The sequence below is a fragment of the Podarcis bocagei genome (genome assembly GCF_964188305.1).
Source record: "Podarcis bocagei genome assembly, chromosome: 15".
Classification (NCBI taxonomy): Eukaryota; Metazoa; Chordata; class Lepidosauria; order Squamata; family Lacertidae; genus Podarcis; species Podarcis bocagei.
Genome location: NC_138141.1, coordinates 41,565,374 through 41,591,415, shown reverse-complemented (window position 1 = coordinate 41,591,415; position 26,042 = coordinate 41,565,374). Strand labels below are relative to the sequence as shown.

Below are 26,042 nucleotides of genomic sequence, written 5' to 3'. Positions count from 1 at the left end.
AAGTTTTGGGTTGGAGCCAGTTGGCGGGAGCTTTGCAAAGGGTGCACACTCCATTAGTCGTTAAGCTGCCCCAGCGTGCCTCTGGAGTCCTGCATCTCTGCCCTGCCTACAGCACTTGGAGGAATTTCATGGCTGTCGAGGGATGGAGTGTCTGGTGCACTAGGGGAGTTGACTGCGCAGAATGACGCGACTAAAAGGCAGCGGCTTCGCATGCAGCCTGCCGACCATGAAAACTTACACATTTAATAAATAAAGTGAATCAAACTTGGGGAAGAGCCGTGGCTCAGTGGTAGAGCACGTGCTTTTCATTTAGAAGGCCCCAGGTTCAATCCCTGGCATCTCCAGGTGGGGCCAGAATCTACCTATCTGGAATCCTGGAGAACCACTGCCAGTCAGAGCAGACAGTACTGAGCTAGATGGACAAATGGTCTGACTCAGTATAAGGAACTTCCTATGTAGCCTCTTAAAACTAAATGTGGTAGGATATGCCACAGAAAAAACATGAATGGAGAAACAAATAAACATAGCATTGGAATAAACTTTGTTTTGAATAGTTCTGCACAGGCCACTTGTCACATTCATTCTAATAAATACTGTTTGCTACAAGCACCTCTCCTAATACTGCCCCCTGCCCATCAAAATTTAGGGCATGAACCTGCCAAAGATACGCTGGTTAGATTTCAGTCCAAGTATTATGAGCATACCTGGAGCTCAAGCAGCCTCCCCTCCCACTGATCATTAGTCACCTGCAGCATTTTCATACTCAGGTGGGGAATGCATTTAGTTGTGAGTTTGAATTTTGAACCGCAGTTAAAACAGCAACCACAAAGTTGCTTTGGCAGTAGGGAACTAGCCAATATAGTAACAATGATGTCACTGGGGGACATCTGAAAATCTATCTTCAAACGGTGATTTTGATACCACAACAAACATCCTGGTGTTGAGCACACAAACATCTCCTATTTAGCTCAGGTGTAATGCAGCCAAGATTTCTGCAGGCACTTACTGGTAGTGATAGGTAGATGCAATATGAGCCTGCAAATATGCAACGCTCACATTTAGGGATGAGAGAAAAATCTAGTTCTGTTCACATTTAAAAGACAAACCAGCTAAACCCAGACTTTCTAAAGCAAGAAACTGAAACACAGCCTTCTTTCAAAAATCACTTTTCGAAATTTTGCAGTGCAGTTCTCCAGCCAAGTAACGTGTACAAAAATGCACATGCTGTGGCAAAGTGTGCATAAATGCATATATTGGTGAAAATATCGAACAAAAATGTGTTTACTAGGAGAACTACACACCAAAATTCTGATGAGTTTTCATTAGGGCTTTTTAGAAAAATGCAAACTGATCCGGCCATCTAGGAAACTGAAGTTACTGGAAAAATTAGAAACAGGAACCAAAACTGACAGATTTGCCCATCCCTATCCCCATGACCCATTTCCCGGCCTGGTTGTACAATTTTGCATTACCTTCCCCTTTAAGCTGGTGGGATCCAAACCCCCAATTAGCTATGCTCCGATTTGAAAATTAAAGGTTTAGCTCTGAAAAAGGGAACACTTCCACACGTCATGAGAGGAGCTCGTTGTTTGGTGTAAATAATACCCATATGAACAGAAGCTTTGTTTCAGCAAGTAAAGTGCACACCATTTGGTTATTAGAAACTGTCAGGTTGGGTATAAGTTTGCGTCATGACAGGCACTCAGAAGCCTGTGCAGAATGAATGTTCAGATTTTTCGTACAGATTCCAAAGTGATTCTGGGCTCATCCATATTTCCATTTGTCCCGTGATTTCTAGTCCAATAAGATTTTCCTTTGTCTCGCCACTTTCTCTGGGGAAACCTGCTGTTTACTACTGAATTGGAATGAACGTCAATTGGGTTTTCTGTGGGTTGATGTTCGTTGTGATTCAGCAGTGAACTGTGGGTGTTCCCGGGGGAAGTGGCAGTCAAAAGAAAAATCTCCAGACTCATGCCTAGAAATCATGGGGCAAACGGAAATGTGGATGAGCTTTATTTAAGGATTTATAAGCTACTTCCCAACAAATGCTTCTAAAATATGCTGTAAGGTGCCCAGAGTGGCTGGGGAAATCCAGCCAGGTGGGCTACCTATAAATAGTAAAATTAGTAGTAGTAGTAGTAGTAGTAGTACTGTAGTAGTAAGAATATCAACAACACAACGTATTTCGAGCACATTTGCAAACTGGAAAAGCAACTGTGGGTGCTGCTACACACAAACCACAACCAAGCACACACTACCATCCTAATCACTTATTTCAAGAGTAATTTCAGTCATGGGGAGAGACAAGGGAGGGGGCTGTGTAGGCAGGTGGGTGCCAGGTTGCTGGCCCCTGGACTAAGTTCCTGTTCCAATTAAGCCACTTCCGCCCTACAGAGGAGGTGGGGTTGTGGCTTCACGGCCCCACCCCGCGTGATTGGGGGGATTCCCAGCCATGTCATCCCCTGGCCAGCCAATTGGCTGGCTATGGGGGCGTGGCCTGCCCTATTTAAGGCAGGAGGCGGCCAGGGATCTCCCTCTTTGCCGCTTGCCAGCTGTTCCATTTTTTCCCACCCTCCCGCCCTATAAGGTTTCGTTCCTTGACCTTGCTATGGACCTTGGTTGGTCGCCGTTGAGGGGCCTGGTTGGAATTTTTCCACTAGGCAAATTGGCACCAGCCACTTGGTTTTCGCCTACCTCATAGCAAATCGTCACAATTTTATTGGTATTGGCGGTTAGGCATTGGTATTGTTCTGTAGATGGAAGAGGGGAGGTAGTGCCATCACCTGCCCCACATATTGAAGGGTAGTCCGATAAAGGATTCCGGGAGGCGTGGCCCTGTCCGAAGCCTGGGAAGGTGAGGGCCTAAGGCACACCCCCGATCGGTGACCCCGGGGGAGTTCCTAGTTGATGTGCATCAGCAGGACTCCCCTACTGGTGGTTAACCCTTCCTGGACTTCAAGCAGACGGGCTGAAGTCGGATATAGTTGGTTCGGACCAATGCCTAAGCCAATACCGCTCATCACCTGTAACCAATAAAGTTGTGGCCTCATTTAGCCCATTAACCTTAATAATTGTGTCATGTGTCATTATTTCTGCTGGGGGGGGGGGCAGGCCGGGAACTCATCATGCAATAAGGCTCTTAGTGGACAAAAGTGACTCTTGGAACTCTTCTTTTGTAAGAAAACAAAGCATGAACCATATGTACTATCAATGAACTGAACTCAATTCAAATTCCACTGGTGATGCTAGTGCTAAGTAAAGCCCATCAAAGGGCCTTGCATTACTTGGGATGTAGCACCAAATAGCATTTTTATTCTTTCTTTCTTTCCCACCCATCACCCTAGGGTCCCGGTGCAGTCCTTCACAGACTGTAGTATTTTAGAGAGCAAATTGTTCCAGCGTTCCCCCAGATTAACATTTGCACCTGGAAAGTTAGCATGTCATGAAAGTTTGGTTAAAACCCTGATATACAGCTTTTCATCTGCAGGGAGGTAGAGATTTGTTTTTGTTAAGCACCTGAACCCTAAAATGGGCATTCCCTCAATAGCAGTTTTACATGATCAGAAAACATCGAATTAGGAGTTATTCCAATACATGAGAATTAGCCCTTGGCTCTTTCACCCCATAAACATTTGTCCATTTTCTCTTTTTTAAGGCACATGTTTTGTTACTTGAGTTCCTTCTATGAACTAAAGCAGTTTAAAGTTAACCGTTAACTTCAAAATGTACTGCCACTTATAAAACACCTTCGGCCCCTCCCTCCCTGCAACATATCCCCTCTCCAAAGATATATTTAGCCAATATCGATCTATATATATTTTTCAGAGTTATATACCAGTTCAGCTCCTTAGCACTAGATATGTACCTTTGGGAACACAGTCTTGCTTACATTTATAGCGCCGTACAGACTACTAACTTGATAAGGCATTGGAAAGGCAGGATAGAAGCCCATATAGTAATTGTTTTCTTGTTTTTTTAAAAGCATTGCTTTGGATTTCCTAAGAATGATAAACATTTTTGAATTTGAAAGAGAGGTGGCTTCTTAAGTTAACGTTAAGTATTCATAACGCTTGATCAGGCCACTTTGCTCTGTGTAATGCGAACTTTCCCTGAAATCAATGCATAATATGTTGACCCGAGAGCAAATAAATAAATACATTGGGAGCTGTTTTAAGAGAGTTCCTTGGTTCTCCAAAGGAGATCAGGTGTCACACACTGCAAAAGTTGCCATGACAATCACCCATTTAATACAAAACAACAGACAGTGGTGTGCCAGCCCCACAATTTTAATAGCTTCTCCCAAGGAATCATATAACTGAAGCATAATCCCTCTTGAACATGCTCTCTGTCTTTTACTTTCTTTTCAAACATTTGGTTTAATGAGTCAACTGAATTACTCCATTTCCTCATTTTGGGCAGTGGAAGGAAATACGAGCTGTACATTTTGTTTTATATTTATCAAGTACATCAACTGGGAGAAGAACTGCCTCTTTGTAGACAGATAAATATGGGCCCCAGAAGCCAACTGTTCCAATTTTGACCAAATGCCCAAGGGAGGGAAGAAGTACCATCATACCTTGGATCAAGAATCTTCCTTTCCAGAGAGCAAAATGTTCTTGCTGGCATGTTAATCAGTCACTGTAACTATTTTGCTTTAAAGGAATTGTCACTGTGATGAAGGGTCTGGTCCACAAAAGCTTATGCCATAATAAATCTGAGTTGCCACAAAATTCTTTGTCATTTTCCTGAAAACAGTGTATTTCCCAGTAGCTAGCTGTGGGACTTAACTAGAGAAAAGAATAATCTGGCATACATCACCAGCCTCCTGCATGCTTTCCTCTACCCAGGATCAGTTCCTTCCCTTGCATGCTGCTTTTAAAGATTTCCTCTTCCTGTGGATAGATTTGACCATGCAGTGACACACTTTCTGTGTGACGCGACTCCAAGCCCACTCTTCTTCTTGCCTTGATCCCTGGCTCTGCCACATTTTGGTAAGAGCTGTAGCTCAAGGATAGCATGCATACTGTAATTTGCATGCTGAAGGTCCTTATTCAATCCCTGGTATCTTCAGATAGGCCTGGGAATGCCCCCGTCTGAAACCCTGGAGAACTAATTACCAATCAATGTAGACAGTACTGAACTAGATGAACAAATTGGTTGGACTAAGGCAGCTTTCTATGTTCCTTCAACACCACTATTGCTGCTGCTGCCTCCTCTTTGCCTAAGCTGCTCCAATTTCATTCCTGGAATGGACATTGGCTTGGTTTCTCCACTAGGGATACTTTGCATTCCCTCTAATTAAGCACCTTGGCTTGGACTCTAGCATTGCCTCATTCCCCAGAGACCTTGATTCTGCAAGGAGGCAATGAGTCACTCCAAAGCATGACAGCAGTTGATATTGGGGGTTCCTCCTTTCTCTGTGGAATGGGCACAGCCAGAGACAGTGCATTAGATGTCTTGCAGTTGGATACAGGGGGAAGGAGTTCCTAAATTGTGGTCTGCAAACCAACAGCAGTCCACGAGCTACATTCACATGATCTGCTGTGTGTGTGTGTGTGTGTGTGTGTGTGAATTTGTAGCTGAACACCCATCATACTAAACATTCAGATTGAAACTTTTTTTTGTATTTTTGTTGCTTCTTTTGTTTCTTGTGTTTTATTGCAATGGAATTTGAATTCTATGGAAATCAGATTGTAATAGAATATATGACAACTATTTTTATATATAGTGTTTTATTGTGTGACAATTTGAATTTCATAGATTTCAAATTGTAACACAGTACAATAAAATACAACATAAAAAATAAAAGCAGCAATAAAGATGCAAGTAAAAATCATAAAGCAGCTAGCACAGTGCATTAGAGTTGTTACAAGTGGAAAAATCAATATGTGATCTGCCAAGACCTGCAATTTCCAAGTCATCAATGGATTGGGGGGGGGCAGAACTGCTAACAGGGCATTGGGCAGGTGTTGGGGTCTACCTCAGATTTTTACTAGAACTCCAAAGTCCACCATCTAGAAACCCATGCCAATCTACTGCAAAAATGATGCGACAATTTACCAGCTGATGGGAATTTACCTTCTGCCAACCCTCAATAACTTTGTGCCCATTCCCCTGTAGGTTATTATCTGGCCCACTTGCTTGAGTGATCTAGAAATTCATTGCTCCAGATGTGCTTTACGAACTGCAGCTGGTCTCTCCAGGATTGTGTGGTTGGCAAGTCCTGTCTTTTGATTGGCCAAGGCATCTCCCAACCTCTCTGTTCTAACCATATCCTATACATCTACAGCTTCCTGACACGGGAATTCCTTTCATGAATGAGTACCCCTATGAAAACATATCACACTTCTGATAGATGACATCATTAATGCCCTCCCCAGCCTACTGCATGTACAAACTTATTTTGCACGTTTTGAAGACATTATATTCATAGATGAGTCTTTCTTGATGGGCAATGTATGTGCAATAGTATTAATTGAATTTCCCTTCCAATGGCATTGTGAAGGATGGAGTATCATTTTCCAGCAGTAGTTGGATCCACAGCAGCTTAAATAAATCTGGCATTATTAATGAATACATTTTGGTTGTGTCAGCATTTTTGACTTGTGTATGTTTCAAAAAGGCTTCCCCTTTTTCCCCTTCCAAAGAAAGAAAAGAAGGGAATCATCCAAAGCCCAAATATCTGTCAAAAGAGTTAAGCTTGTTATATCCCTAGCCACCCTCAGGACGCACACATAAATCAGGTTTTTTTGTCAGGCTGATTATCTCCGCGCATGTAAAGATTTTGAAATACATAAATTAATGTCTTACCCCAAGAGGAGGGATTTTGCTTTTAAGTAGATGTGGCTTAAGAGGATGTCTAACATTTAGAGGCTGATAAATGCCTCTTCAACTATCTGCCACTGAAGAGTGTTGGCTTCTCCTACTGTAGTGGCTTTTCTTTTCCTTTTTTAAGGCACACGCAAAAATTGTTTTAGCTTCTTGAGAATCTCGGTTATTCCAAGAAAAAGACCCAGGTCAGGATGAATGAAGCCTACGAGGTTCACATCAGATGGAAAAGGCCACACTCTTCTCAGGAAGGGGAGGCATAATGAAGTCATCCACAGATTATTCATTAATGGAGCATTCCAAACTCCCAATCTGCCCTGCTGGGGCAGATGGAGGGAGGGGACAGAAGTGTCCCTCCACCCAGCAACAGAGAGAAGCTCCACCATCAGAAAAGAAGCACCTCAGTCTGCCCAAATGGCAAATGGATGGAATATTGCCAGTGGTAATAATTGATTTTTTTATTTATTTCGACTGCAGCAGAACACATTGTCCAGTAGCATCTTAGAGACCAACTAAGTTTGTTCTGGGTATAAGCTTTCATGTGCATGCACACTTCTTCCGATACCTGCTGCAGTTTGTTTTCTGCCAAAAACTACTTTATTCGTTTCAGTTTTGAAATTACATAACTTTCATCATTTATGTGATTAATGACAAAAGTTATGTTGCTATTATATTATTCCAGCCCATTCATTTCAATGAAAAAGAAACACAATGTAAACGGGGCTGGGCAGGTGTAATCATGTATCATTTGCAGGCTGAAAGCAACAGAAGCAATGAATACCAATCATATTTACTGAATTGATTTCTGTTCTAGGCATGGGACAAATTAAGCAAGCATCACCATGGAGAGTGTCTCACCCAAAAATCTTCCAAAACCTGTCCCTGGCTATAACGCATTTTAACAAAGGTTTGACAGACCGGTATAATATGGCTTATTCATGTATGTATTGTGTACAGAACACAGCTTTAAACACAGTTACATCTAAGGAGGAATGGCAGCCTATGTTGGAAGCTGTTCATGCATGCAAATTTGATTTTATTATTTATTACACTTATGAATTGCCCTTCCTCCAGAAGGTGCTCAGGGTGATGCACAGGAAAGATAAAACAATAAAATACAGTGGTACCTCGAGTTAAGAACTTAATTCGTTCCGGAGGTCTGTTCTTAACCTGAAACTGTTCTTAACCTGAAGCACCACTTTAGCTAATGGGGCCTCCTGCTGCTGCGGCACCACCGGAGCACGATTTCTGTTCTCATCCTGAAGCAAAGTTCTTAACCCGAGGTAATATTTTTGGGTTAGCGGAGTCTGTAACCTGAAGCGTATGTAACCCGAGGTACCACTGTATATCCATAAAGACACATAATTGCTCACTGCTGTTAGGTATTAGACAACACAGTATCAAACCGTATAGAGTTGGATAGACAGAAACAAACAAGAAGGACAGACATCACTCCAGGGGGAGGGCCTTCCATAGCCAGTTTGTCTACTGGCATTGGAGGAGGCAGCTCTGCAGCAACTTGGACTCTGAGCCACTCAGAGCTTTAAAAACCATGTTTGACTCGTGAATTTTCAAGGGGAAAGCTACAGGCAAGATCACTCCATCGCATACCTTTTTGTCAATAAGGCAAGAGTCAGAGCAGTTTGCAAAATGCAACTCTGAATCAGTTGTGCTTGAATGCAGAAAGTGGAAAATGGGAATGCCTATGTCGAAAACTTTATATCCCACGCAACAACAAAATACCAGGAAGCTCAAGCCATCCAGGTTCCAATGCCAACAAAAAACGTCCTGTTTGGTTGTGGCCAAAATGAACATTCACATTGAACCAACATAAATAGTGGTATATTAGCAGCCCAGGTAATGGTAGTTAAAGAGGAAGGAAGAAAATAACTCTTAAAAATGTAAATATAGGGAAAGTAATTGAGTTAATATCCTGCTGCTAAGAATTGCATAGACCCCTTTATACTCATATGCTCCCATATGCACTTTAACACTAGTTAGATGTACCCTTTGCAATGATATACCAATAAGTAAGCAATGCATTGGCCCACTGCTGTGCCTTGGAGAAGGTTCTGCACTTATAAAAACCACTGGTCACATCCTTTTCCAGTCTGTGCACATGAAGATTTTCCAAATAAAAAATACCCTGTATATTGTGTATAAATCTTCTGAACACCCGGGGGGGGGGGGGGTTGATTGACTTACACCATCAGTTCTGAGCACACTACAAAGTATTATACATCAAAGGCTTCAGTTGGCTGAAAACAGGAAACTGCAGAATGAGTCAAAGCCCAAGAGAAATATGCAAATATGAATGGATAAACAGACAACACAGTGTCAGCAACCAATGAAAAATGTTGAGATACTTAAGAAAGAGTATCTGATGCTCACATGTGGCCACGCTTGAATCCTCTGCTGCCGGAAATCAAAGACAACACTCACAAAAAATGTCTGGCACAAATATCAAAACTATAAGGCTACGCAGATCCTGGGTGCCAGTGACAAGAGTGTGTAGAGTTATGCTGGAAGCTCAACCTGGAGTTAGAGATTCTGCACAAGAACCATTGGCATGAGTGGGACCTGCAGCTGGCTGGGGTTGATAGGAGTTGTAGTCCTAAAACATCAAAGGCTCTCGAGGCACCTTGAAAACTAACCAGTTTATTATGGCATAAGAACTGGACTCCACTCCATACAAAATTTATGCAAAAATGAATTTGTTAATCTTCAAGGTTCCAAAACCCCCTTTGCTGTTTTTGCTGCAACAAGTTTTGCACAACTTCCCAGATGGAATCTTTTGACAGCCTAAACATCATCTGTAATAATATATAGGCATTTCTCTTACATGTCCAAAGGGATCCAGGTGGTTGTTGGTGAGCTTTAGCTTCTGAAATGACACCAGCTGGCGCATCCAGTGGGCTCCTGTGGCAGGTGAATCTGGGTGGACATACAATCGCCCAGGCATTGCAGGCTCAGCCTTACCTGCCACCATCCTGCGAGGGGAGCAAACGCAGAAAGGTTAGTTAGTTTTATGGTGTTCATTTGTATATTTAATTCAGTACGATATGTTTTGCCCAACGTCTCCAGCCATTCAAGGACAGCTACAAAATCCTAACCATAAAAGGTTTCTAAATGAGTGAAGAAGGACAGAGCAGAAATCTGATGGATTGTGAAGTAAATACAGCAGATAAAAGACAAAAAAACCACTTTGTTTTTCAACTACCAAACACCAGCCATGAAATGTGAGTCTTGTATTTTTATTGTATGCTTTATTTTTAGAGAGAGCAACGTCAACAAATTTAACCTAAAGATTTTTAAATAGCCTTGGGGGTAGTTTGAAAAGGTCTCTGCTCTTTACTTCCATAGTTCACCCAACTGATATTCTGAACTGGATTTCTTTACCTTAAATTTACCATCCTTCAGATAAGTCCAAGGATGGTTTGTAGACACACACACATACACGGTGGTATTCAACAAAGTTTTTCTCAGACATATTGAAATTAATGGACCCAATTTAGATATGTTCATTAATTTAAATGAGTCTACCCTGAGTGAAACTTCGTTGAATACCCCCCAGTGCTTTTTGAAAGCTTGACAAGCTTTGTGTACAAGGTGGGAGGTGGAATTGTGAGATTTGATGGAGACCATCACTGTGTTTTTCCATTTTTACTTCACGACTTCCGGAGCTCTGCTTTGGCACTGGAAATTATATTCCAGAGCTGGACCTCAGATGAAGCCCTGAGCACGTTCGCCTTTCCATCTGTCATCTCTTAGGCTTCCTTAGTACTGTTGATCTGGTCCAGTGAAATAGACTGTACTCCCACAATTCATTTGCGGAGCAAGAGTTCCAGCTTAGTTGAAAACCCAGGTTGCTACAAAAGACTTTCCCTCCCTTTCACCGCCCTAGCTTTCTCACTAAACCAACAAGATGAGCATTCACTGTCTGCCACCAGCTGTAGCTCAGTGGTAGAGCATATCCCTGGCATTTTGAGGTACGGTTGAGGAAGTACCTCCTACCCAAAATGCCTGGAGAGCTACTGCCAGCCAGTAGAGGCAATAATGAGGTAGACTGACCAGTGGTCTAATGCATTATAAGACAGTTTCCTATGTTGCTATTTAAATCAGCCCTTAATTCAGAACCTTGACAAATGAGATCTTTATTTTTAGAGGAAGCACCTGCTTTGCATACAGAAGGGCCTGGGTTCAATCCACGGTGTCTCTAGGTAGAATTGGGAAAGACTATTCACTGTCCTAGCAGCTGCAACCCACAGTTCACAGTAAGAAGCAATGGCTACAAACACACACACACACACACACACACACACACACACACGGTCATAATAAGTGTTCAGTGGGCACCTTCCCAATACTAAGGAGACTGTGGAAGGAGAATGCGGGTTAAGAGTTAAACACTCAAAGCTCCCACAATTAAGAGATGTAGCCTGGAGATATATATCTCATGCACACACCCCTCACCTTCCTTCATATCCTCTCTCAAAACTTTATGGTGACATCCTTGACTTACGGTAACTCCTTAAACCTTATCCCAAATTGTAACCCCAGCTGAAACAAAAACTATCACTCCCACTTTCTCCCATTTGTCATTTAGCTCTTCCATCTGTTGTTTTTCCTCACTGTCAACACTGAGATTGTAAGGACTTCAAGGCAGGGAGCTTGGGTCTCATCCACACCAATACATTTAAAGCACAGGGCTTTCCTCCAAAGAATCCCCACAGAGCTGCAATTCCCAGCACCCTTAGCAAACCTACAGTTCCCAGGATTCATTTGGAGAAAGACATGTGCTTTAAATTGCATGTTGTAGACATAACTTTTTTTAACCTTTGAAAGTGCAAAATCCTAAGTACACCAATGAATAATCGGTGAATAGCATCTACTGGATGATTATAAACATTTTTGCACAAGGCCACTTTGCAGCGACCAAGTCTGCAAGCCTCAGGAATAAGCAGCTACCGTTGTTTACGAGTTGCTCACAGTATCTGGGATATCTGAAGCAGCTTCCCAATCAGTGTTATTGAACTGAAAGCAGTCCTTGTTTACACAGGCAGGGCATCCCTGAGCATTTAAACCAACACACTTTTGCTTGCTCCACTTAAAAACCACTTATTTAGAAATATATATAAATACCGCTATTTCATTTTTTAAAAATCAAAACAGTTTACAGCAAACGTTTATAAAACCATACAATAAAAGCCATATAAAAAGTTAAAATCAGACATCTATTAGCAAGTGTGGGAAGAGATAGTCTTAATTGCTTGCATAAAAAGTTTTCAGTGGGTGTGTAAAGTTTGGCACAGAACAACACATAATGCACTAATGGTGTCCAGAATACAGCCACAATGCTCTAATTCAAAGTATAAGGATCAGTGTTTTGATGTTTCCAATACTTGCTCCATATGGAGGGAAAGTCTGCCTCAAACCTGCCCCCATCTGCAAAGCCAAGTAGAGGCTGTGCAGGTTACAAGTTCCCAAAAATGAGAGTGTGGAGGTGCTTAGGGATGAAGAGGTAAGTAAAGATTGCTTTGCCAAAGACATTTCCTGCTCTTCCTGTTGCAAGCTACACCACCAAAACTGAACTACCATCCGGATGAGGCTGCCACTCTAGATCTGCTAGGGTGATTTTAATTGTGTCATTTCAAGACGTACCATTTGTTGTCGCAGAATTTGTACCGGTGATCGTCTGCAGGAACAATATCAATCAACAAGATGTACTTGGTCTTGGGGTTCATCCCAGTGACTTTCACTTTGTAACTTGGAAACATCCTCCTTACAGAAAGGACACAAAGCAAACAAACAAAAATAGACATTAGGTCAGAAGGCAGGGGCCAAATTGAGAAGCAAACAAGCATATCCTATAAGCCTACTCCAGGCAGTACTGCAGAATGCATACATATTTTCAGTGTGTGTGTGTGTGTGAATCATAATCCCTAGATTCCCAACTTTAACACCCCCAACAAAAATGAGTTAAATTTCTAGCATTTGTAGAACCTGAGATACAAGGCAAAATGGACAGGCAGTATTCTTTTCATTTTGCCTACCTATGTGAGAAACTAGCCTGCTCCCCACACCCCTTCAGTGTTTTATTTAGCACCCAACAAGAAATTTTCCTGCAACCAGTCCAAGAAAATTTATTCACAATCAACTGACTGGTTTATGTTGCTGTTTGGTACAAGACAGCAAGATGACACCTGGTTAATGTGCACACAGTACCTACAGCCAGCCAAGCTATTTTGGCACCTGAGACAGAGACTTTTCTCTGGGAGTAAAAATACAATAATAAAGTGAGCAACTAACAATTTGCTGTCATCTTATGAAACCCCCAAATCATTAGCCTGAGGCAGCCGTTCCACACTGCCTAGTGGCAGTACCGGCCCTGGTTATATAAAAGCTGAGTACTGTTATTACATAGTGCTTTGCAGTCATATATATCTCTTCAATAATTTCCCATGAAGCACTCTAGGAGCATTTTGAAAACATTTCTATGCGAGATTCAAAGACTTGGGGAAATGTGGTGTTATCAAATACACCTTTCTCTCCCCCCCCCCCCCGTCAAGTGCTCCCTAAACCAGAAACTGGTTGACAGAAACGGTGTAAAATTCTCCCTCAGGATATCCCTTTTCCCTCAGTTCTCCGCCTAAGAAAAATAAAACATTTCCCTCAGCTTCATCTCAAATTCCTCCTCAAAAAAGATGGCAGTGGGGTCACAACACCATTGGGCTTGATAGTCTTATCCTCCTCATAAATAGAGATTTGTATTAGTAAATGAACAAGAAAGAAAGACAAGTCCTGGTGACAGAAGAACAGTCTCTGTCTGTGGGGTGAATGATCCTTGTCGTCAGAGCAGCCATTTTGTAACCGCTTGGGCAAAAATCCACAAAATGGGTTCCTTTTAGAAGACCTTTGAATCAGCTCTTTCTAACACCCTTGCATAAATTCCAGGTGTTTACCATGTAATTAGTTTGAGCTCAAAAGGGGGTGGTTTACCAAAAAAAAAAACCCAGCCATCTTTGATTTCTGTTCATAAGCTGTGCCCTTCTCTTAACCTTGGGACACAGGTAAGCACCTGTATAAATACAGTAGCATATTTCAGTTTGCAAATATACAGACTAATTCACACTGTTTAGAGGGAGATGAGAGAAATGCTACAGAAAGAATCTAATTTTAAAGCCAAGGTTTATTTTATTTTTGTTTTGTTTTAAATTGGGCCTTAAAAAAAAAAGCTTATACCCAAAAATGAACAGGGGTTAAAAAGGAAAAAAAGTTGGGTATTTAGAAGTTTGTTCAGTATAATTTTAAACACAGCACTGGAAGATTCTACTAGGATATTTATGAGCCCGACTTCTAAAGGGCTCTTTTTTGTCTTTTGCCTACCGAACATTTTCCAAACTGTAGCACATCCAAGCTGCTAAAGGAGCAGAGATCTGATATACTGTAAATGTTAAGTGCTTTTTAATGGCATTTAAAATTAAGCTTTAGCATATGGAATTCATATAGAGTAGACAAGTCAGAGTTTATAATGTTCTTTAGAATAGCCCTCTAAAATAAATAGAGTGCAGTGAAGCCCCTACCATAATATATACAGCCGAAATTCTTTGAAAGGATAACAAATTAGAACTCACATCTGATCTTAGGTGTTGCTTAAGTTGCAACCCACTCTGTAACTGCCTTTGGTAGCATTTGGCTTCACAAATCAAGCTGGGTCAACGAGCCACTGGATCTTGCCAATTTTCTGCACCCTTTTCCAGGAAAAAGCCCTGGGTATGAAGTTTTTTTTTTTTAAAAAAAGGAAAAATTCTGGCTGTGCATTGACATTTCATCATGATTATTAGCTGTTGCATTTTTGGTGTCTGCAAGCACCATGCCAGCGACATGACAGTTACATTTTCTTAATGAAAATGTATTTCTCAACCTCTTGGCAACTGCTGGGGCTTTCAATCAAAAGCTTGGGCAATACAGTATGTGTGTGTGCGTTTTATATATTTGTGTGGGAAGAGACACTATGGATCAAAAGCCCGGCCTATCCCACCTCCCCAGTAGGTTGTAGCAATGTAGTCATCAAAATTGGATAGAAACTGAATTTGTGAGATGTTTCTCTTTCTTGATTGAAACATACAAAGGAAAGCACAGGCGGAATGAGATAACTGGGCAACTATCCGACCCAATTGTGGTTGGCAGCATCCAAAACTTGCACACCCAGGCCAAAATGGTGTCTGTCCTTTGAAGCAGCGGACTATAATAATAGAAGTCATTCTCCAGTTTTCTCAGCTAGCAAGTCATGTGGTTATCTGGCTTCTTGAATGGCACAGAGACAGTGAATAGAAAAGGCAGGGGCAGCTCTCCATACCCTCCAACATTTCCCCGATGAAAATAGGGACGTCCCATTCCATAATGATAATTTTACTATTTATACCCCACACATCTTACTGGGTTGCCCCAACCATTCTGGGCAGCTTCCAACATATATAAAAACATTTAAAAAAACAACACTTCCCTATACAGGATTGCTTTCAGGCGGCTCAGGGGTTGGATAACTCCATACCCTCCAACAAAAATAGGGACATCCTAAGGAAAATTGGGACATTCCAGGATCAAATCAGAAACTGGGTCAGCTTCTCTAAATCAGGGATGTCCCTGGGAAATAGGAACACTTGGAGGGTCTGGCTCTACCTTTAGGCAAATTATGATGGAGGGAGGGCTAGAAACACCCCAGCCCCATTCCCATATTTCCTGAACAGGGATGAAGAGGCTTGGTGGTTGCTAGACTGGCTGGGCCTGCCTTGTTTTGGCCTCGCTGCTTTCTCCCAATGTGCCACAGAGACTGGGATATTGTGAAAGGCCCTGGAGACAGAGTAGCAGCCAGCTCAGGATCCCACAGCCCAGCAGGCATCACCTGTGCATGTCCACCCATTGCTACACTGACACAGCGCATGCTGGGACTGCTGATGCTCCATGGCAGCATTTGTTTGAAAGTGAAGTGAGCAGGTGTCAGACAAAGCAGTGAGCGGGTAAAGGTAAAGGGACCCCTGACCATTAGGCCCAGTCGTGACCAACTCTGGGGTTGCGGCACTCATCTCGCTCTATAGGCCGAGGAGCCGGCGTTAGTCCGCAGACAGCTTCCGGGTCATGTGGCCAGCATGACTAAGCCGCTTCTGGTGAACCAGAGCAGCGCACGGAAACGCCGTTTACCTTCCCGTCGGAGCGATACCTATTTATCTACTTGCACTTTGATGTGTTTTCGAACTGCTAGGTGGGCAGGAGCAGGGACCAAGCGATGGGAGCTCACCCCGTCACGGGGATTCGAACCGCCGACCTTCTGATCGGCAAGTCCTAGGCTCTGTGGTTTAACCCTCAGCGCCAGCCGCGTCCCTAGTGAGCAGGTAGCAGCAAGGAATTTGGATATACCACAGGGCCTGCCCTGCACCTCCTAACTCAGTCTGCTGAGGAAAATCAGTGAAGGGCCATAGCTCTGTGATAGAGCACCAGCCTTGCATGCAGACTCAATTGCATGGCATCTCCAGGTAGGGCTGGGAGAGAGACTCCCTTCCTGAAATCCTGGAGAGCTGCTGCCAGTCAGTGGTAGACAAGACTGATCCAAATGGACCAATTGGCTGACTTGCTATATGGCAGCTTCCTGGGTTCACTATGATGTTTTTATTTTCTAGTACTACTTCTATCAGGTAACTGGGGGGATGCTGTCCTGTTATCATTTGTTTTGGTTCAGGAAGTGTGGATATGGTAAAGGTAAAGGGACCCTGACAGTTAAGTCCAGTCACGGACGACTCTGGGGTTGCGAAGCTCATTTCGCTTTGTGGACAAACGCTGGCTCCCTCGGCCAGTAGACAGCTTCCGGGTCATGTGGCCAGCATGACTAAGCCACAGTTTCACATTAAAAGAAGGATCAAACAAATTTATCCCCCATTCCGTACAAACCACACTTTGGCCAAAGGAAAGGAAAAGCAGACTGAGCTCACTCAGCAATAACTGGGAAGTTTTGTGGTAGTTGCCCCCTCCCAGGTTGACACCACAACTTAAATCTTTCACCCTAACTTATGAGCGGGGGGGGGGGGAGAGAACACCTCCAAAAGTTTGCAGGTGAGTTTTCAGTCAGGCTATAGCATTTGCAGGACCCCCCCCCCAATATAGATATATAGATATCTCTCTGTATCAGAAACTACACACCTGGGCTTCATGGAGCTAGACTATGTTGAGATGCACATCTTCCTTTATTAGTTGGGGAAGGCGACAGCTGTTACACACCAACCCCATGAAATGTCAGCATGGAGAGGAACTGTCACATCCAAAGCTTTCCAGCTGGCCTTGACATTCTAAAGAAGGGAGACAGAAAAACCCACCACCCCACTAACTATGTGCTCTTCCATCAGTATACAAAGAAATGGGAGTTTTGTAAGCAGAGGAAACAAATAGATTACCAAGTCAAATTATTGACTTACTTTCTATTTGATTTGCTCAGTGGGGAACCCCTGTGAGCTGTAAAGTATTCTGGATAAATTCTAGGGCAGGAGAAGGGCTGACTGGTCTTACATGGCCTTTGTTTGGAGGGGGGTGTTTTTGCACATGAAAACATTATACTAGAAATGGGTAATAAGGGCAATGTTCCTCAGAAAATATGGTGGCCACCTTCCAATATCTGAAGGCCTGTTTGATAGCCACCAACATATATGGCTTTAAAAGAGGATTTGACAAAATTAATGGAGGAGAGGGCTATTGATGTCTACTAGCTATGATGACTATGTTCTGCCTCCATGGTTGATCCAGCAGTCTTTTATTTTCTTAAGACTATGACTGGGGTTGATGGGAGATGGCATCTAGCAACATCTGGAGAGCTGCAGATTCCCCACCCCTGAGATGTCAAATTGAGGACTATCTATTCTACTTTGGAGGAAAAGGCTGCATCCATGCCACACAACCACTGCTCTTCAAATAGCTCCCAATGAGCCTATTGCATGATGTAGATCAACCGTCACCGACTTGGCACCTCATAGATGTTCTTGGACTACAGCTCCTATCCCTGACTGTTGGCAATGCTGGCTGCTGGGAGTTGTAGTCTAACAGCATCTGGTGGACACTGGTTTGGAGAAGGTTGCTGTAGACGTTTCTGGACTGTCTTTCTATGCAATCAGATCACTTTGGCAGTCCTGCGTAGAACACGGCACTGCTGGTGGCCAAGTACAAAGAAAATTAAGAAAAAGGCCAGGGCTAAAATAGCTAAGCGATGAACTGAGAGTGACTTATTAGGTCTGATAATGAAGTGATCCCTCCTCAGTTCAGTTTGTCCTGGGCACATTTGGATAGTCACAAATGGCTTTTAAATTAACTGTTAGAGGAGAAACCACTTAGGGGATTTGTATTTATTTAAAAATCAACCTCTCTTTTTTTTCCTTTTTTTCCTTCTAGCAGTCCTACAGTTCCTGGCTGTGTTTGGTGGTTATTGACATCAAGCCAAAAAGTCCATCCAGAGATTGATCAGCCTTTGAATCACAGAGTTTATCTGGTAGGGGAGGGAGGAATGTGTATTAGATTTTTGGCTAGGGATTTCTGGCTTGTTTTGGACAACATCCCCAACCAGTGAGTCAGCAGCAGTGCCAATGACAAAAGTGGCAGAATCCCTCATCCCAACCAACAGAGACATATACTTGTATTGGCAGAAAGAGCAACAGGACTTAGAAAACAGGTGTGCTTGTATGTGGGAACTGGACAACAGCCTCTCAGGAAAATAACGAGCTGGCTTATACCTAGTCAGACCATTGGTCCATCTAGCTCAGTATTGTCTGCACTGACTGGCAGCATCTCTCCAGGGTTCCAGGCAGGAAGTCTCTCCCAGCCCTGCCTGGAGATACCATGGATTGAATTTGGAAACTTCTGCATGCATAGCAGATGCTCTACCACCAAGTTACCACTTGTCTCCTGAAAATAAAACAAGATTCCTGTCCCTGGAGTTCTGCACTAAGGGTTGCTTTAATACAGGAAGCTGTGATATAGAGAATTGGCCCCATTGGCCCATTTAGCTCAGTGTTGTCTACAATGAGTAGCACCAGCTCTTGAGGGTTCCAGATGGGGCCTGGAGATGCCAGGGACTGAACCTGGGACCTTCCACATGCAAAGCATGTGCTCTCCCACTGATCTATGGTTCTTCGCAAAGAATCCTGAGATCCTTTCAGAGTCTCTTCTTCCAGTCTCCCCACCATAGGAGGTAGGTGTGTTGGATAATTCCAATGGAAAGGGAAGTAGAATTTGGTGCAGGTAAGGAAATTAGTCAAGCAAATGTGATCAGTATTTGTTCACATCATTGTTGAGGGTGGGGGGTTAGGTACACAAACAATACCTGATTGGTGATTTTTTTAAAACATGGTTTTGACATTTCCTTTACATTGAAATGGTTGTAAGCTACATAAATAGTTATGTATGTTCTTTGTCATACAGCAGATAGTGAAAAGAACAAAATAGTATTTGGCAGAAAGCAAACTGCAGTAGAATGGAAACAGTGCTTGTTGTGGCAAACACACGTTGGAACAGAAACCACTGCCTAATTCTATGTTCACCCATCTGTTTAAGCCACTTTTTTGCACTTTGTTACAGCTGATGGAACTTCAGATTCTAAGAAAAAGCAAAGACTAAAGTCCAACCACTTATGATTGAGAAGACAATTTTTAGCTCAAAAGAGTCAAATAAAGCCCATTATGCTTCACTTCATTTCAGAGTGCCATTTAATATGACCCAAAAGAAACCCAGAATGTTGAAATATTGTTTAGCTAGTGACATAGCTACAGGGGGGCTAGCCAGGTTTTTCTGCCCCGGGTGAAGCCTCCAGAGGGGTGTCATTGAGACTCCCGGCGTGTGTGTGTGTGTGTGTGTACATAAATGCACAGGGTGGGTGGCAAACTGGGTCTTTGACCAGGGTGAAATAAAGCCTAGTTTTGCCCATGGTTTAGCAGTAGCACTCAGCAGGGCAGAACTGGATGGAGGGGGGCATTGTTTACCTGGCTTCTCAGGTGGCTGGGGAAACCCAGCCAGATGGGTGGGGTATAAATTTATTATGATTATGATTATAATTCCCAATGCACAGAGGTCACTGCTGGTAACCCAGGGAAGGAAGGGAGGCATAGTTCAGGTGCAGTAGACGCATTCTGACGCTCAACGGTGCGCCTGAACTGAGCCGACTCCCCTTCTGCCTTTCCCCTCCTTCTCGGTTACCAGCAGCGACATCCATGTTGGAAAACCAAGTGTAACACTGGCCCAATTCACTTCGCCACTTACTACTGTTCTTTAGATCTAGCGCCAATGGTGGAGTCATAGAATTGTAGAATTGGAAGAGACCCTACCGGTCACCAAACCAACCCCCTGCAAAACAGGAATTGTAGCTAAATAATTCTCACTGCAACATGTTTTTTGGAGGGGGGACGTGGCTGAATGAAGAACTTTCCCAAGGCTTTAAGAACAAAGAAATACAAGGAACATGCGCACTCCCGTGTTGTAGGGGGGAGCCTACAAACTGAAAGAAACAAAAAGAAGCTGCTTCAAATTTCAGAAGTGGAAAAATTGAAGTTTTGAGTGTGTCACTATTTATTTTCATCCATCAAATAACTGGAGAGGATATGGATTCAAAATCTAGCATGTTGTTGGCAACACGACTTTTTGAAATTTTTATTGGAGGGGGGTAGAAGAAGAGACAGAGCCATTTCACCTTATTACACCAAGACCAAAGTCCTATATTCACCAGATGAGTGTGAACTTCTTAAGCTGTTACCTGTAGTTCTAAAATTGCGGAACATCAGTACTGAGGGCAGAATTCAACATTTTCCCATTTGCATTGAAACAAACAAACCAACCATCAAGTTTCTAGTCCTTACAGCTGGGCTTGAAACAGTATGGACAAAATCTGATGCAATCCAGTGGGGCAAGGCTTTCAGTGTCTCTTTGTCCCGCCATCCCATTCCCCCACCTTGCAGAAGAAGCAAAGCCTCAGCAATGATGTCTAAAAATTGCTATAATTTGCATTCTGCAAGCTTTGCTTGGTGGAAAATTTAGGTTGCCTCCTCTCTTTTTTATCCCCACTCCCTTTAAAAGCACAGATTATACTAAGCCTTTCGTGTATGAGACAAAGAGTCAGCAGAGGCCTTTTGGAAGAAGAAAAAGAGGCAGATGACCCGACAGAAAATACTTTAGAAAAGATCAAAGCACTTCCCACTAAGGTCCCGTTTTCCCAGGGCATCAAAACCGTCCCATCCCCAATTTCTCTTATCAACCACGCCACTCTCTGCCATGACGTTCTATATACAAAGTGAGGGCCGTCCTCTTTGAAGTGCTGGATTAGCCTGGGCCAGATCCTTACTCCAGAATAACAAACAAGGCAAGTTCAGCGGGAGTTCTCCTTGCTAGTTCATTTTTCAGCCCCAAATCCACTTTTCACCAAACACAGGAAACCCTGAACCTGTGGCCTTGCGGACAGATCGAAGAGATTTATCTGGTGGCAGTGCCATGGAGGTTATGTGGAAAAGGGGGAGTTTTTATATTTGGGTACATGTTTTTATAACAACTCATCTAATTCTTTTTTTAATATTTAGAACATTCTCTCACACATCTCACAGGAAGGACAGTTAACCCCATACCGTTGCACGAGAGATTTAAACAAAGATTTCATTTCCATTACCATAGGAGGGAAACAGAGTTTGGTCGCTTTACAGGCTGGTTTTAGACTCTCCCAGTGCACCACCCACACCTCAAAATTGACAAAATTCTCGCCCCCACCCCCCAAAATAAAAACCCATAACAGAGCTAAAATTAGATTCCCATTTTATTCAAATGTAAATCTTGAAAAGGGCCCTATAAATATCACAGAAGTGGGATCGCGGTTAACGACCCTGCTCTGTTTCATAACCACTTTAATTGCTCCCATAAAAGACAGAACCAGTGTTCTCCTAGGGGCCAAGGGATGGTCTCTTAAAATCAATAAGCCTTGAAGGATGCTGTTCAGAGAGGACCCAGCCATCGAGGGTAAGTTGTCCCACCAGCTTTCAGCCCACCAACAGAGCAGGGGGTGTGGAACAGAAACACTGCACCAGAGAACAGCCTCCATCACACATAGCATTTTGATTTATTTTTGCATGCCATTCCTGACTTGCAAAAATCTTGCTCCTGCAATTGTGAACCTCACCGCTCCAAGCAGAATAATCTGCAAGCCAGCAAATTCTGGGATGGGCTCACTACTTAGCGGTAGAGCACCTACTTTGCATGCAAAAGCTCCTAAAATTCATTCCATGTCATCTCCTGTTTTTTAAAAGGAGGAGCAGCAACACAGTAACTGCACAAAGCAGATTCTCAATAGCCAGGCTGCAGTCCTTTCCCTAACAGGAACTGTGGCAGACCTATGTTTTTGAAGCCCTGAAGCTTGAAATGTTGTGGAGGGCCATTGGCAATCAGCAATGAGGTCTTGATAACCCCTGTTGCCTTATTCACATCGAGCTTCATTAACATAGAGCTTCTTTGCAATCTCATTTTCTGGAGACAATATGTAGAAATAATTTAAACGCTCTTCAGCAGAACAGTCAACTTGCTGCGGTGCTCCGCCTTTGCAATACCTGCACCACTGACTCTCAAACATAAGGATTGCCGAAATAGATACCACCATAAATTAATGATTTGAGTCATGCAACTCAAATTGCATCTACTGGACCCAATTATTTTAAGCAATGTGGACGAATATTGATTTCGGGCCCCCTCTGGGATTCGGGGCCCTGAATAGCCTTGCCACATCCGATGACACTGATCTAGGCCAGAGGCCTTATTTTGCCAACAGATGTCTCCGGGAAAGAAGGGCAAAACCACTCAGAAAGGTGTTTTAAATACAAGTTCATTGTTTAACTTTGATAAGATCAGCACAAGAGAAATTGCCAGCAAATTCTGCTTTTTGGAGTTTGCATCTAATGCATAATTTCCAATTAACTATTTTTTTAAAAGAAGAAGAAGAAGATATTCTGCATGCCAAAATAAAGTCATAATAAAGACTCTGGAACTGGAAAAACACACAGATTTATGCACTGCGATGTTCAAAGCCTTGTATACTTCTACACACCATATTTTATCCACAAAGGAGTCAACCCATTTTATGCAAAGTTCAGGGAACTTGGTTAACATAAACTTCTTTTTGTTTAATCTTTTGATGATTCCACTTATAATATGAAATAATCGCTCTGAGTTTCCCCGCCCCACCTTCTGTAACAAAAACAGTCCAACGTTGAAAAGATAGCGAGTGCATTTTAAAGATGTTTCCACTTTATAAATCACAGGCTCTTGGCAACAACGGCGTGCCCATTTGCAGCGTGGAGGTTGCTCTGCTTTTTCAACATCCCCCCGCAGATCAAGCCTACAAGGGAGTAATGAACCTAGTACGTAGACGCTAGCAATAAATTGCTGGTAATTTATAGGGCTGGCCTCGTTCTAATGCATTCAAAGGGGAGGGAAAGAATAACGTTTCCAAAGCTAACTGTAGCTGCTGGGACGCAAGTCCTCCCTTGTATCACACCCCCAATCTTTAAAAATCAACCGCGATCGCTTCTCTTTTCCACGTCATCAGTTCACCAAACAAGTTGGAGAAGCCTTGATTATCCATATCCACCATGGACACTCCTTGGTGTTATTTGAACAAGTAAAATCAAACAAGGAGTGTCCATAGTGAATATGGATAATCAAGGCTTGTGACCACCAGGGGCAAGAATTAGGATGGTAATCTATTTGGTACCAGGTTGATATATTGCCCCTGGTTGTACGGATATTGGGAGAATCCTGATGAAAATGGAAACAGGAGTGAAAATTGCCAATGTTCACTTATATGTCCCATGTCTCAAGTGGAAATGAATCCCGTGAATAGTGTTGATGTTCTCCTGCAGAAATAGCAACAGATTTTCAACCCACCATAGCCCCAGACCACCACACCCCTGCCTCTCCCCCACAAGTTGTCTGGGCTTTCTCCAGTGTTAGTCATACTCAGTCAACCCATTGAGATTAATGGACCCAAGTTAGGTCAGGTTCACTCATTTCAATTGATCTACTCTGAGCAGGGCTAACATTGAATAGAATCCTCTATCCGCAATTATAGTGGAGAATTTCAAAGAAGTCACTAGCGCAAGGATCCAGAGCTCAACTAAATAGAACACAGACAGACATACACAAGGACACACACACACATTTAAAAATGACAGGATTTTAGAAACCTACCTTCCAGCTTTAGTAATGATCATTTCTGTACCAGCTTCGTGAAATTTCTTCCATAGTTCTTTCTCGTGCAGGTACACCTTGATGTTCTCAATGGTCTTCAACAAGTCAGTCAAGCAAAAAAAGAAGTGAGAAAGCCACACAAACGTAAACTGAGAAAAGTCAAACAAAACACAGCTACTGAGGAAAGTCGGCTAGGCCAGACCAAGCAGTAAAGAGAAGAAACAAAATTGGATTTTGTTGTGAACTAAAGGCCAGGCTACCTGGCTGACTGCTCTGGAATTACTCCCAAAACATGCAGGCTCAGCTGTTCCTTGAGTCTAGCAAAGCCCTGTGCAGGAGCCACACATCAGCTGATCAGTGATGCCTGCCTTTAGGCTGAGCCAGGTCTTAACCTGCCCCAAACCTGGTTCCTATATGTAGGGTTGGTGGGTGTGGCTTCACTGAAATAGCCAAATGGGGAGGCCTAGGAGGACTCAATTACACCCACAGACCAGAGGTTCCCCACCCCTGAGGTAGTGGGTGTGGGGCTGTGCATGCCAACCCCAGCTTGACACATGCAGTCCCACCCACTCCACCCCTGACCTCATGGGACAGTTTGAAGTGGCAGCGGGGGGAGGGGCGGTTAAGTGCATCAACTCAACGCAAGAAGTGCTCTGGTGTGAAGACAGAGACTGGAGGATAGGTTTGCACACATGGCCCCACAGTCATCGTCATAAGTACACAGCAAATGTCCTTGTGTCACTTCAATATGTGACCAGCAGACTTTTTCAACCACTGCAAGCTCGTGGCAATGAGAAGATCCCACAGCACTCGATCCCAGTCTGCTGTTTCTACAAGCTTCCCTGCTTACCCCTATGTCTCTAATTTCGCCTGCCGTCAGTGCCATTTTAAGCACTGCAAACAGAAGTCCCCTGGTTTGGTTCCTATCACCCCCTGTTTTCATTTGTTGTTATTTATTTACTTTAAGCATCAGGTGGCAGCTGATGAAACAGACTTCTGAATGAGAGACCCTGGAGAGCTTCATCCAATCAGGGCAGACAAAACTGAGTTAGATGGACAAAATAGTCTGGCCTGGGGTAAAAGAGGTGTCTGTGGTCCTTTCTAATATTTTTTTTAAAAAATTCACACCCTTAAGAATATTTCTTGGAATTAAAAGCAAGTGCCTGTACAGTTTGCACATGTTTACTGAAAAGTCCAACTACATTAAGCGAGGCTTAGTTACCTTTTCAGGTAGGTAGGAAAGCTTGAGGTTGTGAAGATAGAGGCTCATCCTGAGGCCACCTATAAAGTCTATAGCTCACTAACCAGATCTAATCAGCTGACTAGATGGACCAAAGACCAAAAGAAGCCTCTCATTGGTTGACTTCACTGAAATCTGAATTTCCCTCCATTTAATGGCTGGTGGCTTGTATTTTACTTTAAGATCAATTTTCTTTGACTTTTCATAATCTGCTGGTAATTTGTCTTTGCTTTTCCTCCACCTCCCTCCGCAAATAATCAGCTATCAATCATCAGAGCAAACAAGAGTTAAAACTGAGCTTCAGGGCTTGAGGCATAATTGTTATTACTTAAATGCATGTTGAATTTATAACACAACTGGTTTGGGGTTTTTTTAAGTATAATTTCAGGAGCAAATGCAGGCTCCCTCTCAGTTTCACCTCTCAGCTTTATTATTATACAACTGGTTATAATTCTGATTCAGGAAAGTTGTCAACACTTTATAAAAACACACTTACTAAACAGATTTAGCCAATCAGGAGCCAGGGTGGATTTGCAAGGAAATTTACAATCTTTCTCCCCCTTTTGGCAGAAAGGTACACAATTACATTTAATTATTGCATAAAAATGGCAGGATCTATAACTCTCTTTTTAAAGAAAAAAACAAAACCAACAACCCAAAAAATGTGATTACAATAAATAATTTGGCATATAATACTACTGTGTGGTCAGAACTGTTTTTTTTCCAG

General features: G+C 42.9%; 2 protein-coding genes and 1 long non-coding RNA gene across 25 annotated transcripts in view; 2 read left to right on the top strand and 1 right to left on the bottom strand.

Moving 5' to 3' along the window:
- BRIP1 (BRCA1 interacting DNA helicase 1) overlaps positions 1–6,999 on the top strand; it is a 216,385-nt gene extending 209,386 nt beyond the window's left edge. The window contains exon 23 of the mRNA XM_081171959.1: positions 6,956–6,999. The gene's annotated coding sequence lies outside the window, so the exon portion shown is untranslated. The remainder of the gene's footprint in view (positions 1–6,955) is intronic.
- TBX4 (T-box transcription factor 4) overlaps positions 1–26,042 on the bottom strand; it is a 133,373-nt gene that overhangs the window by 21,719 nt on the left and 85,612 nt on the right. For 20 of the 23 annotated variants that reach the window (XM_081172081.1, XM_081172086.1, XM_081172095.1 and 17 more), the window contains 3 exons: positions 24,076–24,170; positions 12,490–12,609; positions 9,671–9,818 (listed from right to left, as the gene is read on the bottom strand). In XM_081172081.1, the coding sequence (XP_081028207.1) occupies positions 9,671–9,818; positions 12,490–12,609; positions 24,076–24,170 (363 nt within the window). Of the gene's footprint in view, positions 1–9,670; positions 9,819–12,489; positions 12,610–14,462; positions 14,546–15,733; positions 15,747–17,022; positions 17,178–24,075; positions 24,171–26,042 lie in introns of those variants that run through there. The other 3 variants (XM_081172088.1, XM_081172089.1, XM_081172090.1) reach the window with 3 other exon arrangements.
- Positions 13,159–14,618, top strand: LOC308574424. The gene is made up of 2 exons (XR_014002497.1): positions 13,159–13,898; positions 14,475–14,618. It is a non-coding gene; the product is annotated as an uncharacterized lncRNA (long non-coding RNA).